Source organism: Cotesia typhae, unplaced genomic scaffold (genome assembly GCF_013202065.1).
Source record: "Cotesia typhae breed Kobodo isofemale line unplaced genomic scaffold, CoteBio_Ctyphae contig_22, whole genome shotgun sequence".
NCBI lineage: Eukaryota > Metazoa > Arthropoda > Insecta > Hymenoptera > Braconidae > Cotesia > Cotesia typhae.
Genome location: NW_027423728.1, coordinates 6,653,385 through 6,668,380, shown reverse-complemented (window position 1 = coordinate 6,668,380; position 14,996 = coordinate 6,653,385). Strand labels below are relative to the sequence as shown.

Below are 14,996 nucleotides of genomic sequence, written 5' to 3'. Positions count from 1 at the left end.
TAATTTTATAACTTAATCAGAATGTCAATTGTTTAAATATTTTATTTTATATAAATAAATAGGTTAAAATATAATAATAATAATAACAATAATTTATGTTCATTTTTATTTATGAAGAAATAAATTAATAACAATTCTTTGGTGTTGTTCTTTGGTATTGACAATCGATTTATATTGATATGGTGTTAGATTTAATTAATTAGTAAAATTTAAGAAATAAAATCATTTGTATTATTTATAATTAAAATTTCTTTAAACTGCGTAATGTGTACGATGAAAACCTTGAGCTAAACTTTGAAGAATAGTTTGAACTTCATTAGAATTACGATGATGAAAAATGTAAGCTGTAAATTTTTTTGATAAATTGCAGTTTTTATCCCTGAAAAAATTAAAAAAAAAAATTATTGAACCAATTTGTTAAAATAAATCATTTATTTTAAGAGACATGGCGTGTGACGGCGTAAAAAAAATATTATTTGTCAATGAATAAATTAAATTACCCTGCAATAAATGCAAAATAGTCTGGAATATTGGCAGTACGTCCACAAGATGAAATTTCCATATAACATTGATTTAAAATTACCTAATAAAATTAATAATAATTATCAAAAAAATTTAAATTTGATGAAGTAGCAAGTAATTAACTTACAGAATCATCTGACTCTTGTGTTACTTTGATACCTATTTCTAGGCACTCAAACTTAACATCAATAAATTTAATATCACCGCGCTTTATAAGTTTGCTAATAGCCTGCTCTATTTGCTTTACATCTCCAGCAGTGCCTGTTGAAATATTCCCACAGTACGCAACCCGGTACCCCGGATTATCAGGATTTTTTTTTACTTCCACTACAGCTTTTTGTTCCAGACACTCAACTGGTTTTTGTGGCTTCAAAATGACTTTTAAACGATCGATTCCACAATTTTTTATCAAGGTCGCAATCGGCCCATACAATTCGTTTGACTTGTAACGTTTCTAAAAATTATGAAATAAAATAAACTTTTTTTTTTTTATTAATAAATTATAAGATACTAAATATATACGATAAATTACTTTGATAATATGCAAAGTTATAGGTTGACCAAATGACTTTTTTAATAACTTTCCTAATTTCCCTCGAGTATTCGTTGTCAGTACTTGGCTTTTTATTTCATCTAAAACATCACCGACTTCAACTTTACCCTAAAACAAATATTTATTATCAATAAATTAATTTAACAAATAATTTTATTTCAATCGTGCTTACGTCTTCTGCAGCTACTGAATTTTCTTGGACATTAACAACCAATGCTTTTCCTTTAGTAAAACTATAAATAAAAATATTAATTTTCTTTTTTTATAAATTATTTTTGACATTTAATTAAATTAAAAACAGTATTTTACCAAACAGAAACTCCAAGAGTCTTACAAGGCACTAATTCAAAAATAAGCAGCTCAGGTAGCTGCCAGGTGTCATCAAGAAATCTGGCATTCCGAATATTCAGACAAAACTGTAATCTGCTGATTTGTAATAGAACTGAAAGAAAAATTTCTCCAAGAATTTCATCACCAAGAATACTCGTCGGTTCGTAATAATTTCTGGACACTCCAGGTTTTCTGACTAGCATCTGCACAGGCAAGTGAAAGCATTTTTTCATCAAGCATATCCTAATAAATAGCCGCAATTTTCCAACAGGTGTTTGGATTTTTTCATTTTGTGAAACTGCTTCAAAAGCCAGTGACAATGTTGGCAGATCACCCAGATGTCTTTCTATCAATTCTTCGATCCAGTCCCACACTTCTGATGATTTTGACAGACCAAAAGAGTTTAGATGATGAATAACACCCTGTTGCAAACATTTTTCTAAACATTCGCAGAATAATAATAAATCCGGACTCCTGTCAGTTATATCAGCATTTAATTCTGTCAATTTTCTCGTCCATCCTTAAAAATAATAACATTAAATTATTAATGATACTTAAGTTAGCTGACAACTGTTAATTTCTTTAATTTTTGTAAAAAATCAATTACAATAAAAAAATTTTTCGCTTTATTTTTTAAATCAATAAAAATTATCAGTAAAAAATATTTTTAAATGAATTTTTTCAATAAAAAATTATAAAAATTTTTATTGTCAACTTTAGTATATTTTAATGATTAAAATTAATTTTTCTTGAAAAAAAAAAAAAAATAGATTTTATTTTATAAAAATAATCTTAACCTTAAAAATTAAAATTTACCTTTCAAGTCTTTAATCAGTGGATCCGAGACCGTCATTTAATTGTTTATTTAGTGTACACTTAATAAAATACTTTAAATAGCTAAAAGTAATTTATAATTTATTGTATACAATAAATTACAAAGCACTAACATAATTAAATTAGCAAATAATATGATAAATGTTTTTAAAAGAAAATATTGACAGCTACTGTTGTTTTTGCAGGAGTGAGAACTTCGGGTTTGTTCGGGATATTTACCCTATATTATTTATTTAATTACTGCACATGCGTCAACAATTGGCAACTCGGAACTTGAATTCCGAAGTTAATTCTCTTGACAAAACGATTATAATTGTATTGCGGTGGAATAAACGTCAGATTTACAAAATATAGGTTACGTATGCCTGAACCTTAAAAAAATAAAGTCAATCAAGCAGGGTTCGCATAGAAGTATATATATTTAACAATTTGTAATTATAATTAAATTTAAAAAATGTTATACATCTATCGCAAAATTATTTAAATAAATTATTAAGTATTAATTAGTTATCAAAATAATAAAACAAAATGTGGACAATCAAAACACCATCTTTAAGAATTGACGTTGCTGATCTCAAATGTAAAAATGGTTGTGGATATTTTGGTAATGATGAATGGGAAGGATACTGCAGTAAGTGTCATCGTGAACATCTTCAAAAGAAACGAGCATTAAGAGAACGTCAAACACAAGCTCAACATCATGAAACGTATGTATTTAGTGTCATATTATTTATTTATTATTATTATTGCAATATAATCTTTAATTAATTTTTAGAGAGACTACGTCTAAGTCAGGAATACACAGTGTCAACAAAGTAGAAGATAGAAAAAGGCAACAAGAAAAAAAAAATAAATTGCTCAATATTTCTGCGTTTTGGAAGCCACCAACAAAATGTACGTTAATTATTTATTTTTTCTATTGTGTATAATTCTAGGAATTTAAAATTATCTATATATGATTCATCTGGTTATAGCTCAGGGTCACGAAGAATTATTAAGAGAACTTATCCATCATAATGAAGACTTGGATAAAGTCAAAGCTGAAAATCGGGATTTAATTATGCTGATTGCTAAAACGCCTGCTGAGAAAGATATTAAGAAATGTATTCATTCTTTAGTCAGTAATATTTTGCAAAATAGAAATGCTAAAAAAATTGAAGAACTATCTGAAATAACTCAAAATTTTTATCAAGTATTTGCTAAACGCATGGAAAATAGTCCTAATTATGCAAACGTTGCTCCAGAAGTTAAAGAAAGGCTTTTAGATTATGTTGAGAGACACTCAATGACATTACTGTACCGAGTTTTATTCTGTCCTCCGTTTACAACTGACGAGGAAAAGGATTTAGCTATTCAAAATAGGTTTGCTTATATTTTTGTGGATTTAAAATTATTTTAATTAATATTTCTGATTTTATAAAATTTTTTATTAAAGGATAAGACAATTAAATTGGGTGAGTGGAAAAAATTTGGAGTGCAGGATACATGAGACAAGTCCAGAAGTTAGAGAGCTAGTTTATACGTCAATCACTGGTAAATGAACTTTTTCAATTAATTATAATATTTATACTTTATTACTTAAATTTTAAATTTTCACATTGTTTATTTTTAGATCTCTTAAATATGGATTCAGTAAAAGCACCTCAGGAAAAACTTGCTTGCGTTGTTAATTGCTGTAGTAACATTTTTCAATTGCTTCAACAGTCTGTCGGTGGCCCAGCATCAGCAGATGAATTCCTTCCGGCCCTTATTTTTATTGTATTAAAAGCTAATCCTGCTAGATTGAAAAGTAATATTAATTTTATAACTAGATTTTGTAATGCGAGCCGACTGATGACTGGAGAAGGAGGTTATTACTTTACAAATTTGGTAATTTGTTTTAAATCATCAAAAAAAAAAAAAAAAAAAATTATAATTATTTTTAAGTTAATCATAATTTTATTTACAGTGTTGTGCTGTTTCATTTATTGAAAATTTAACCGCTGAATCATTGAATATGACACAAAAAGATTTTAATGCTCATATGTCTGGTGAACGAGTACCTGCGAATACTTGGGATTCAGCTTTAACTATTTGCGAGGTATGTATAAATATTTATAATTGTAACTTTGCCATTCGGCTTGCTGCCTTGGCATTTAAATTAAATAAATAAAATATTTATTGCAGAGCTTACACATGATGTGTGAAGATATCACTCTACTAGATGAGTTAAAAGCCAAAAATAATGAAATAGTGCGCGAAGCTTTAGAATTAAAAAATGAAATAATTGAATTTCATACGAGAATTAAAAAAGAAGTAAGCGATGCAATAGCTAATTCACCTCTAATTATTTCAAAAAGTCAACGAGTACCAACAAATATCGATTGTGATGATATGGAGTGTTATAAATTACCACCACCAATAATTCCTCAGGTATAAATTTAATTCAACCAATAAATAATTTTTTTTTTTTTCTCAATTAATAATTGCTAAAATTTATTTGCAGTGCATGACCAATGATGAGACGGACAGTCTAAGACATTCAAATGATTTAAAAAATTCAATGAACGACTGTATAACACCATCACCGACATTTGATTTTCCACCATTTGTAGATTGTTGTCTGGATACAACAAAGCCTGATGATGATACAAGTCTTATCAGTCTAGATGTCCAATGTGATTTTTCAAGCAACGATAATGATCAAATGGACAAAACTTCAGATAAATTTATTGATAACTCACATGGGTTCGCATCAAACTTACCATCACCATTAACACCGGTCAGTCTTATTGGTGAAGATTATCACGGGTTTACTCTTCAAGGTTCAACTATTCCAACAATTCCATGTAATACTGGTGATTTAGCTCATAATGCAAACGATCACGACACTGACAATTATTCAAACTATTTCCAAAATATTTAATTATTCTAGTTTTAAGTGCGATCAAAGAAGCCAAAAAGTTTTTAGCATTCGTTAAATTTTTTGTTTTTTAAATAAATTATATTTATAATGAATTATTTTATGTATTATTTCAGGATATAATTTAGAATAAATAATTATTTATTAGAATCTGAAATTTGTTTTCATAATCGTAAAATTTAAATAATATTTAATTATTAGTTCTTAATACATTACATACAAATTTTAATAAACTTTATAAATAGTTAATAGATATTTTTCTGTCAAAAATTTAAAAAAATACCCATTTAAAATAGTTTCTACTTCTATAAATACCACAATTGTTTAGTGTGCAATTAATTATGTAAAAATAAATTTATAATATGTAGAAAAATTATTAATGAAAATTAAATTAGCTACTAAAAATTTTCAGAATTTTTTTTTATTGAAAAAATTATCACAAAAAAATAAAAACAAAATTTCACTTGTAAAAAACTTGAAAAACTATCAGTTCAATTTTTGAAAAATGTTTTTTAGTTTTAATTTAATAAATAAAATAAAAAATTGCAAACATAGGTTAAGTTTAGTACTATAAATTATTATAAAAAATCGTTTGGCACATTTTAAAACTATTTTTATTCTTAAATTGAATGAAATTAAAAAATATACAATAAAAATCTTATTATGAGTTTAATTTTAAAATTTTGCCGCCACATAGTCATGTAATTCGATTGGGTTATTTCAAATTTGTGCTTCAATTTTAGTCTGTCATACGTAATTATTTGCCTTTGTGTTTATAACCTCTTGAGTGCCGTTGTAATGTTTAATTTTATTTATAAATATGTCAATTACCAATTCAATCACCTCTGTTCATGTAGAAAAACTAAGTAATATTCTTAATTTAATAATGAAATAATTTTTTTTATTTTATAAATTATTTTTTATGTATTTAAATTTTATTTACCGGGTTGTGCTTGAGCATGTTGAAAAAATTAATTTATTTTAATCTCAAATATTTAAAAAAAATATATTTACTAATACGTTTATAAAATTTTAGATCACAACTTAGAAGAAATTCGATTAAGAGCTTTAGATAACATAATTGCAAAGCTTAATCATGGTTTTGGATGTGATTGCGACAGTGTAAAGAGAGAGTTGGTGTCAAAGCTTTTCAATTGGTTTACATTTGATGCCATACCTCATCCAGATAAAGTTTTAAATTTAATTCATCAACTAATTACCGTAAGATTTTATTTTAATTAATTTTTTTATGACACTGAAGTTAGCAGACGTTTAAAAATTTTTGATTTTTTATTTATTTATTAAATTACAACCAAAAAAAATATTTCTAAAAAATTGCGCTTGTAGTTTTTAAAATTTTTCATCTATGAATTTTTTTTTTTTTTTTTTTTAATTGTTTAATTAAAATTTCTTGTATAATAAATTTCTAAAAATTTTGAAATGTCAGCTAGCTTAATTTTAATGTTTTTTTCTATATTTATTTAAATTAAATTCATGTGTATTTTTTTATTAGACCAATGTTGTTAATCCGAGCATATTTGGCAAGCTACGTTTTCAAAATGAACTTGGACAATTACGTAAACGACTTGACTCAGCATGGCATGATAAACTGTATGAAATCGAAGAAGCCGTTCTTCAACATGCGTCACCTGCATTGGAAACAATGGGCAACAATGATTTACGATCATCAGCCGGCGATATCACAAACAGGAAGAATGTTACGGAGAATAATATACAAAAAACAAATTGCAACATAAAGAATAATGAGTTTGTGAATCATGAATATGATAAAATTCAAGATAATTTTATTAATCATTCAAAAGAATCTCTTAATGACACAATTCAGCTTGATTTAACAATACCATCGGATACTGGTACCCCATTATCAAAAAAAACTGAACGAGCAATTCGATGGTTGGTTATGCCCTGGCAACCTTTGGTATTTTCAGATCGAGGAGTATTATCAGCAATCGAAGAAGCATTAAATAACAGTGCAGACATCGATCTTATAGTTCGCACTTGTGAATTTGTTACCAATGTAATGCTTCAAGATTTTCCAGCAGAAGTATTCCTTCAACGACCATCCATAGTAACGATTCTTCAAAATCTTCTTGAGACATGTATTCAAGACCCGAAAGTAGATGTTTGCCATCTAATACCAGTGATTCTTCGTACATTTAATAAACTCACTCGTTCGTTGAGATTCAGAATTTATTACTACTGTGATCCTGGTATTGCTAATCGCAGACAGAAAAATCTCAGTGGACAACTTGATTCTTCGTGTCATTCACTGGAGGATAGAGAGAGCTCAGAAAGTGGTTTACCAGAAGCTAATTACCAAGCTTATCAATCAGCTGCAATGAGTGATCGGAGTCAGAGTGTAGCTGATAATGTTAATGAGTCAGTTCTTCAATTACAACAGATGTTGATTCCTAATTTCTGTATTGAAGTATTTACTTCTACTTTAAAACTTTTAACTATTTATGATGACTCACTAAGACCGCTCAAAGACATAAAAAATATCCTAGATCTAACCTGGGAACTCGTACAATTATTAATATTAAGTGTAATGCCTAATATCTGGTTTTCTACTGATCAATTGTCTTTAAAAATTCACGAGAATCTTAAATTTATTCTGAAACTTTTAGGTGATGTATTAGAATACTGCAGAAGTTATTGCGCCGCTGATAATTGGAGAATAACATATCTTAGATTATTGTGTATTGTAACAAAATTTTTAAGTTCATTGGTACCACTAGAACTTGCTGAGTATATTATACCAAGTGCCTTAAAAACTGCTTTGTGTGTCGGAGTAATGGATGCACCAATCTATCTCATGTATCCTGATTTAAATATTATTTTACAAGAGTATACACGGCGATTTCAAGGTACGGTTGAAATCCAATACATAAAACTCTTTGACGAAACGAGATTAATTACAAAATCAATGAAAGCTGCTATTTCAATATTGAAATTAAATTTTAGTCATGATCATTTAACTATCGACATTTTAAGGATGATGTATTCATCAAAGTCATGTTTAATTTATCACAAAAATTTTTCAATTATAAAAAAATATATTTTTTTAATGCAAAACGCATATCATATGAAACTTGATAAAGAAAACAAAGCGATTGCAGTTAAACTTATGTTATATTTACTAGCTAATGAAGATGAAGAAATACGGGTGAATACTTATAAAGAGTGTTACTGGCTTGTATCGTCAACTTTGGGAATTGAATCACCACGAGTAAGATATAATTGGACTTCCGTAGCTTTTTTATTTGAACCTAGTTTACTTACAGAAATAATTTGTCATGGAGTTGCTGACGAAAAAACAAAATCTTTAGCTGAAGATATTTTATTGTACATTCTAAAAGGAAAATTACAAATGGACGATGGCTGGTTGATATTTTTAGAAGCTTTAATGCAAGTACTTCCATTACTGCAATGTCTTGCAGAAATGAAATCTTCATTAGGTCAGTGTTTATCAAAAATGTTAGACCCAGACATTGCTACCAGCATTCAATTACCTTTCTTAGAAGTATTAAAAGGTAATGCAAGGTATCTGTTTTCACGTGATGGTGCAATCAGAGAAGAAGCAGCTTGTCGATTAATTTATTTGCTGGGTACAGAAAAAAATTCATCAAATAAATTTCCTCAATTAGCTTCACTGCACGGACTGCCCCTAGGCTCTTTATTGATTGTTGATCGACAAGGAAGTTTAAAAAAAACTGAAGGAAATTATCAACGAAGTAGCCTTTTGTCTGTTATAGAAATGTTAAAAACTCCAAATGTTGAACCTAAAGTTCGTAAATCAGCACTTGTACAAATAAGCGTTATGCTTACTGACTCATCACTTCATAAATTATTTTTAAAAGAAAATGGATTAAAAATTATTTTAGATATTTTTGATAAATCATTGATTGAAAAAGACTATGATAATTATCCGGATTCAGTAATTCCTATTTTGACAATATTAAAATTAATTTCATCAACTCAATGTACAATACGTCATGAACTTTCAATTAATACTGACGTCTTTATAAATGTCATGCGAAGTTTATTTTTATTTCCAAATCATGAATGCGTAAAACTAGACGTATCTTATTTACTATTCATACTTTTATACAGTGAATTTATGATGCGATTAAATAATAACGATGGATCTAATTTAAATTATTCATTGCCGTATATGATAATATCAAAAATGCATTCTCCAATTATAAGTAAAACCCACTGGAAATCAAGTATTCACAGAAAATCAGACACATCCATTCTTTATTCAAGTAATTCACTAGCATTGACATTTATTAGACAATATTGGGCATGGGAATGGAATAATGGAACAGAAATGCTATGGATACCATGGTCAAATCTTAATGATTCAGGAATACTGAGTAACTTGATGATAAAAGAACCGGAATTAGCTTTATTAAAATATTCATCAATACGTTATTATTGTTCACAACAATTAATAAATATTAAAAATTCTTCAGCACACGAAGAAGTAATGTATGCTATTGATTATCTTTGGATGTATATTAGACTATGTTCATGCCTTGAATTTATGCATATAAGAGAATTAACGTCATTGCCTTGGGAATCAACTTTCGAGCGCTTTCTTTTATCACATCCAATGAGTAAAGAAGACTGTAATTTATTTGTTGACGTATTAAACTTTCTTTACATTCATATCAATGTTACTCATGACCCAGAGGTGATCGGATGGCTGTCTAAAACATTAAAAAATATAACAAAATCATTAGCAGATCTTCTACAAAGTCTTGATACACATAATCAAGACGTTCATCAATCAGTATTGAAGCTTGTGCGATCCTGCTCAAGCCTAGAAAAATTTCAACAGCCACAAGACTCGTCCTCAGACATGTGGAATGATTATATTGAACTTGTTATTACTAATTTGTGTTCAAGTGACCAGCAACATTTTTACAATCTCGTTTATTTAGATTGGCTGTTAACGTGTTTAACGTATTTAACAAGTAAATCTCATTTTAATTGCAGCACAGATTTATTATTGTCTTCAGGTGATGCGTTAATTGAATTAATAATTTCTTTTCACGGTAATGGAGCCGTCAGCTTTATGGGACTATCAATAACAAGAAATTCAATTATTTGTTTGAATCATTTACTTCATCATATACAAATAAGTTTATCTAAAATAAATTGGACAAATTATTGGTTTGGAGAGGGCAAAACTTTGAGTTGGCTTCCAACTCTTTGGAAAAATCGTGATCCTTTGGTTCGCGCATCGGCATTACAACTTCTTGCAGGATTGGTTAAAGCACCGCATATTGCTCAGCAGCTTGTTAATGGGCTTTCAATGCCACCGAGTGAGTTGTGCCAAACACTATTAAAATTCATAATAAATCATGAAGAATCCAGTATTGTGAGAGAATATGCGTGCATTATAATGAGCAATTTAATTAAAAATAGTGCAAATTCATCATTTAAGTACATAGATTCTCTACGATCTAATGTTATTCTCATTTACATTGAACAAATGAATGTTTATTATGAGATTAGTTTACTTTGTAGTAATATTTATTTACCAATGACACTTGATTCTGAATTAATAGACGACGCTGATGATGATTATGATAATGAAAATAATAATAAACATGATAATGATAGTGAAGGATCAACAAAAATATCATTATTCCCAAGGAGTGTCCTTCAATTTTACAATTGTCACGATGAATTGTTGATGTTATCTGTTAAAGACTCAATCGGTGATAATTTTCCGCAATTTTTATCTACACCTTCACTCATAACATCCGTTTGTACATTCCTGAATAATTTAATAAACGTGGGTGAACGTGATGTTATTAATAAAATATATGAACACTCGTTGGATAAATATTTACTTGGGTGTTTTGGATCTATTCCAAAGATAAATAAAATAAAATACAAAAGCATTCGTCAATGTTATGATATTATCGAAATGTATATAAATATTTGTATTTTATTAACAAATTGTGTTAAAAGTTGTAATAATTTTGCAACAGTTGTTAATTTTTCACCAGATTTTTTGTATTTACTATTTAATTATTTAGATAAAAATAATTTAAATCAAGATAATTCAAAGCTTGTTGACTTACATAATAAATTATCAACACAAGTTTTTAATTTTTTAAGTATACTCTCGCTTACAGAAAATCAACATGTAGAATCGTTACGAACTGCTATTGAAATTGCAGCTCCAGAAATTATTATTAAATCAATATGTAACGCAATAAATCATTCGGACATTGAATTACGTATGAGCGGAGTCGCTTGTCTTGCTTTCTTACTTTCACAAGAAATAGCAAGAGAGGATCAAATAAAATGTGGTATTCCGTCATTAGGAGCAATATTGGATTCTACCTTTACACATACTATTAATCATCAAACAGATAGTAATAATTTACGTGAGGTTTTATCGGATGTTAACAAACTCGCGTTAAAGACCTCGAGCAAGAATTCTAAAACATATTATAATAGTGATGACGTTGGATGTATTGACTCAAATCAATCCCAAAAATGTATCCCGATTGGATCAGAGCTTTGTAAAAGTCTCATACATCTTCTGATTGCCCATAATTATGCCAAGTCTAATACAAACACCAAAAGGGCTAGAGACAAGGATTTAATTATTGCTGCATTATCAAATCTTCTATGTGTTTCTGATAAAGCTAAAAGTACTGCTTTGGAGGATAATTTAACTGGAACTTGCATATTAATTCTTAAAGAACTTTATTATGAGCTTAATCTTCATCCTCATCATGTTCATCGAACTCAGCTGGAACGCAATAAACGAGTAAGTCAAAAAATTAATTATATGTTAGTTAATGTAATATAATAATTAATTTTCCATTAAAGTGTACAGCTTTCATTTGAATACCCACATGCATTTTCATATATTTTTCATATATACATATATATAATATATATAAATATATGAAAAATTGATGTGGGTACTCAAATGAAAGGTCTCGATGAGTGTAATGTCGGGATGAGCTTGTATCTTAAAAAATGTCAATAGTTCACAAGATACAAGATCATTTCTTATTTATGTTATTATTTCTTTTTATGAAAATTTACCCTCCAGTCAAGAATTTTTTTTTTCAGCGTATGATTTAAAGTGATTCATTCATTCCGAATGAGTATTTGCCAGACTAACTAACTTTGGGGAGAGAATTTTCTCTAAAAAATTAACACGTTAATATTTTCAATCAAATAAAATAAAATCTAATAGTAATAATTATAATTATGACATACAGTACTATGTCAAATAACATAATTTGTGTAAATAGCGATGCAAATTTTTTCACTGTGCAGAATGTTTAATCTATTTAACCATTAAACAAATGTTTGCTAAATATTTCGTTCATACAGATCAAACACTTTTTTGCCTTGGTGTCATTTTATAAATTAAATATAAAAATATTTAATATTCTTAGAAGGAAATTGAAAAGTTGTTTTAAATATATTGTAATAAATTTTTGTATACTTGAGCGTATCCTCACGTACAAAACATGAAACTTTAAATAAAAATATATTTCTACAACTTATTGAATGATACACGAAGGTCATAAATATTTTAATTAATTTTAAAATTAAAAAAAAATCAACAATTAAATGTTTTATTTACAAATTAATTTAAAATAAAAATAAGTTTGAATGAGATATAATGATTTAATGGGTAAAAAAAAAAAAAAAAAAAGTAAATATTTATGTATTAAACTAGTTGTATGAAAAATATAAAATCACGCGTTACTGTCTACGGTTTTAAATTTTAAATTAACAAATGAATAATAATTTATTTTTTATATTTTTAGCTTCAACCACTATTAAATGACGTAAATCGAGTAGTGACACTGCTAATGAATTTTGCACACAATAATGGAACTGTTAAATGCACATTGAGTAAATTAGGCCTTGCCGATATATTACACAAATTGTGGGCGTGGATTTCACTCAACGATTCAACGCTTGTGTCGTCGTTAAAATTATTAGCTACATACACGACAAATTGTCCGGAAGGTAGTTATTTTATCAAAGTAGTACGCTATTTTATTATGATACATCCATGTCATTAACAGTTATTTTTTTTTTTATCACTCACTTTCAGCTGCACAATCCTTGACACTTACAACTACTTTACCTGGTACAGGACCTAGAAAAACTCCAAATACAGTGTCATTAATCCATATTATTGTTCACTTAGTGTCTAAAGAAATTGATAAAGCTGGACAATCTTATAATAATCAACGATTACGATTTTCATTTCACGTACTCAAAAATGCTGCTCATGCTCACGATTGTCGTGTTTCCATTATCAAAGTAATTTATTAAATATATTCAATTTATTTTTTTTTTATAAGTAAATCATTTATTATTTATTAAATATTTTTACTGAAAATAAAAAAAAAAAAAAAATAAAATTTTTTTTTTTTCAGAGTAATCTTCTTCAATTTTTAACTAAAATTCATCCATCAAGTACGAAACGAGCTAAGCCTTGGCCTTTAATTGAAATTTACTGTTTAGAATTTCTCGTAGATTTTACATTTTTCGAAGAAGGTCAAATTTCCGTATCAAAAGTGAGTAAACACATGAAAATTAAAAAAAATATATATAAAAAAATTTTTTAAATTACATTTGAGTTTATTTATTTAAAATAAAATTTTTTTTTCAGGCAATAGATGGTCTGGAAGTTTTAATTCAGTTATCGAGATGCAACACACCTGCAACGCGTATTTTAGCTCTATCAACATTACGTAACTTGTTATTCAATTTCTCAAACAGACCACGTATTCTTTGTTCAGGTAATTTTTCTTTTGATTTAAATCTTTCATTATCTCAAAAAAATATAATAATATTATTAATAAAATTTTTATCAAGAATAATTTATCTTTTAACAATAAATTATATTATTATTCAATATTATTTCAGTGGACTTCATGAACCTTCTTCATACAGTATTTAAATCAGGGAGCTTATGTGAAATCGGAATAGCAGGCTCGATGTTGTGGTCTTTGATTGCGAATAGTCAAAAAGGAAAATTAATTGCAAGAAGTACTGGTCTACCTAATAGTATTCAAAAAGTGTTGGGTCGATTAACTCTTAAACCAGAAGAAAAAAATGACCAAGATTTAGTAAGAATGTTACAATATATAATAAGAGTCCTAAGCGCCTGGAGCGGTGCTAATAACTGATTAATTAATATTTATTTTATTAACAAAGTAACTTATGATTATCGATAATAATAATAAATTTTAATTATCAATTTATTTTAAATATTATAAAAATTAATTTTTAAATTTAATCAATAGTCAAAGTCGCTGATAATTGCTTAAAAAATTTACTATTTTAATTCTGATAAAATAATCTTGATAATAATATCTAACCAGGATGTTTCCAATGACATAAAATACAATTCAGAATCGCTAATATTTAGAATCGCTAATATTGAAATTTTTAAGCAAATTTTAAGGAAAACAAAAATTATTTTGGAGCAAGAAGAAATTTTTGAGGTATTTTTTCGGGTGATATAAGATCTAAAAATATATATCCTAGGACATGTTTAAGCAAAAACACAACGCTAATAAAACATCTTAAAATGGTGAGTTAAAAATTTTCAAATTTAAACTTTCAATAATATTTTTACAATACCTTCACAAGTTATTATAAGCTTTTCCGATAAAAGTAATATTTAAAACGTTATCAGCAAAATAGTCGACAAAAAGCAAATAAAATGTGTTGTTATCAAACGATTATTCATTACAAATTTACTCAAACGACTTTTTATACATAAAAGTCAACAAAGTCGAAGAAGAGTTGCGTTTAATTGAA

General features: G+C 27.4%; 3 protein-coding genes across 3 annotated transcripts; 2 read left to right on the top strand and 1 right to left on the bottom strand.

The window, feature by feature from the left end:
* Positions 1-158: 158 nt before the first annotated feature.
* On the bottom strand, positions 159-2,392 carry LOC141524144 (uncharacterized). The gene is made up of 7 exons (XM_074237814.1): positions 2,222-2,392; positions 1,385-1,925; positions 1,248-1,308; positions 1,055-1,183; positions 650-976; positions 501-583; positions 159-379 (listed from the first exon to the last, which is right to left on the bottom strand). Exons 1-7 carry the CDS (start codon positions 2,256-2,258, stop codon positions 253-255), a joined length of 1,305 nt encoding a protein of 434 aa, XP_074093915.1. The 5' UTR covers positions 2,259-2,392; the 3' UTR covers positions 159-252.
* Positions 2,393-2,605: 213 nt separating this feature from the next.
* Positions 2,606-5,298, top strand: Rabex-5 (Rabaptin-5-associated exchange factor for Rab5). The gene is made up of 8 exons (XM_074237813.1): positions 2,606-2,946; positions 3,015-3,133; positions 3,214-3,601; positions 3,675-3,772; positions 3,852-4,108; positions 4,188-4,319; positions 4,406-4,651; positions 4,725-5,298. Exons 1-8 carry the CDS (start codon positions 2,768-2,770, stop codon positions 5,142-5,144), a joined length of 1,839 nt encoding a protein of 612 aa, XP_074093914.1. The 5' UTR covers positions 2,606-2,767; the 3' UTR covers positions 5,145-5,298.
* Positions 5,299-5,828: 530 nt separating this feature from the next.
* Positions 5,829-14,434, top strand: Ana3 (rotatin homolog anastral spindle 3). The gene is made up of 8 exons (XM_074260083.1): positions 5,829-6,007; positions 6,178-6,362; positions 6,655-11,961; positions 12,983-13,187; positions 13,276-13,487; positions 13,604-13,744; positions 13,840-13,969; positions 14,097-14,434. The coding sequence occupies exons 1-8, from the start codon at positions 5,962-5,964 to the stop codon at positions 14,357-14,359; spliced, it is 6,489 nt and encodes a 2,162-aa protein (XP_074116184.1). The 5' UTR covers positions 5,829-5,961; the 3' UTR covers positions 14,360-14,434.
* Positions 14,435-14,996: the final 562 nt, after the last annotated feature.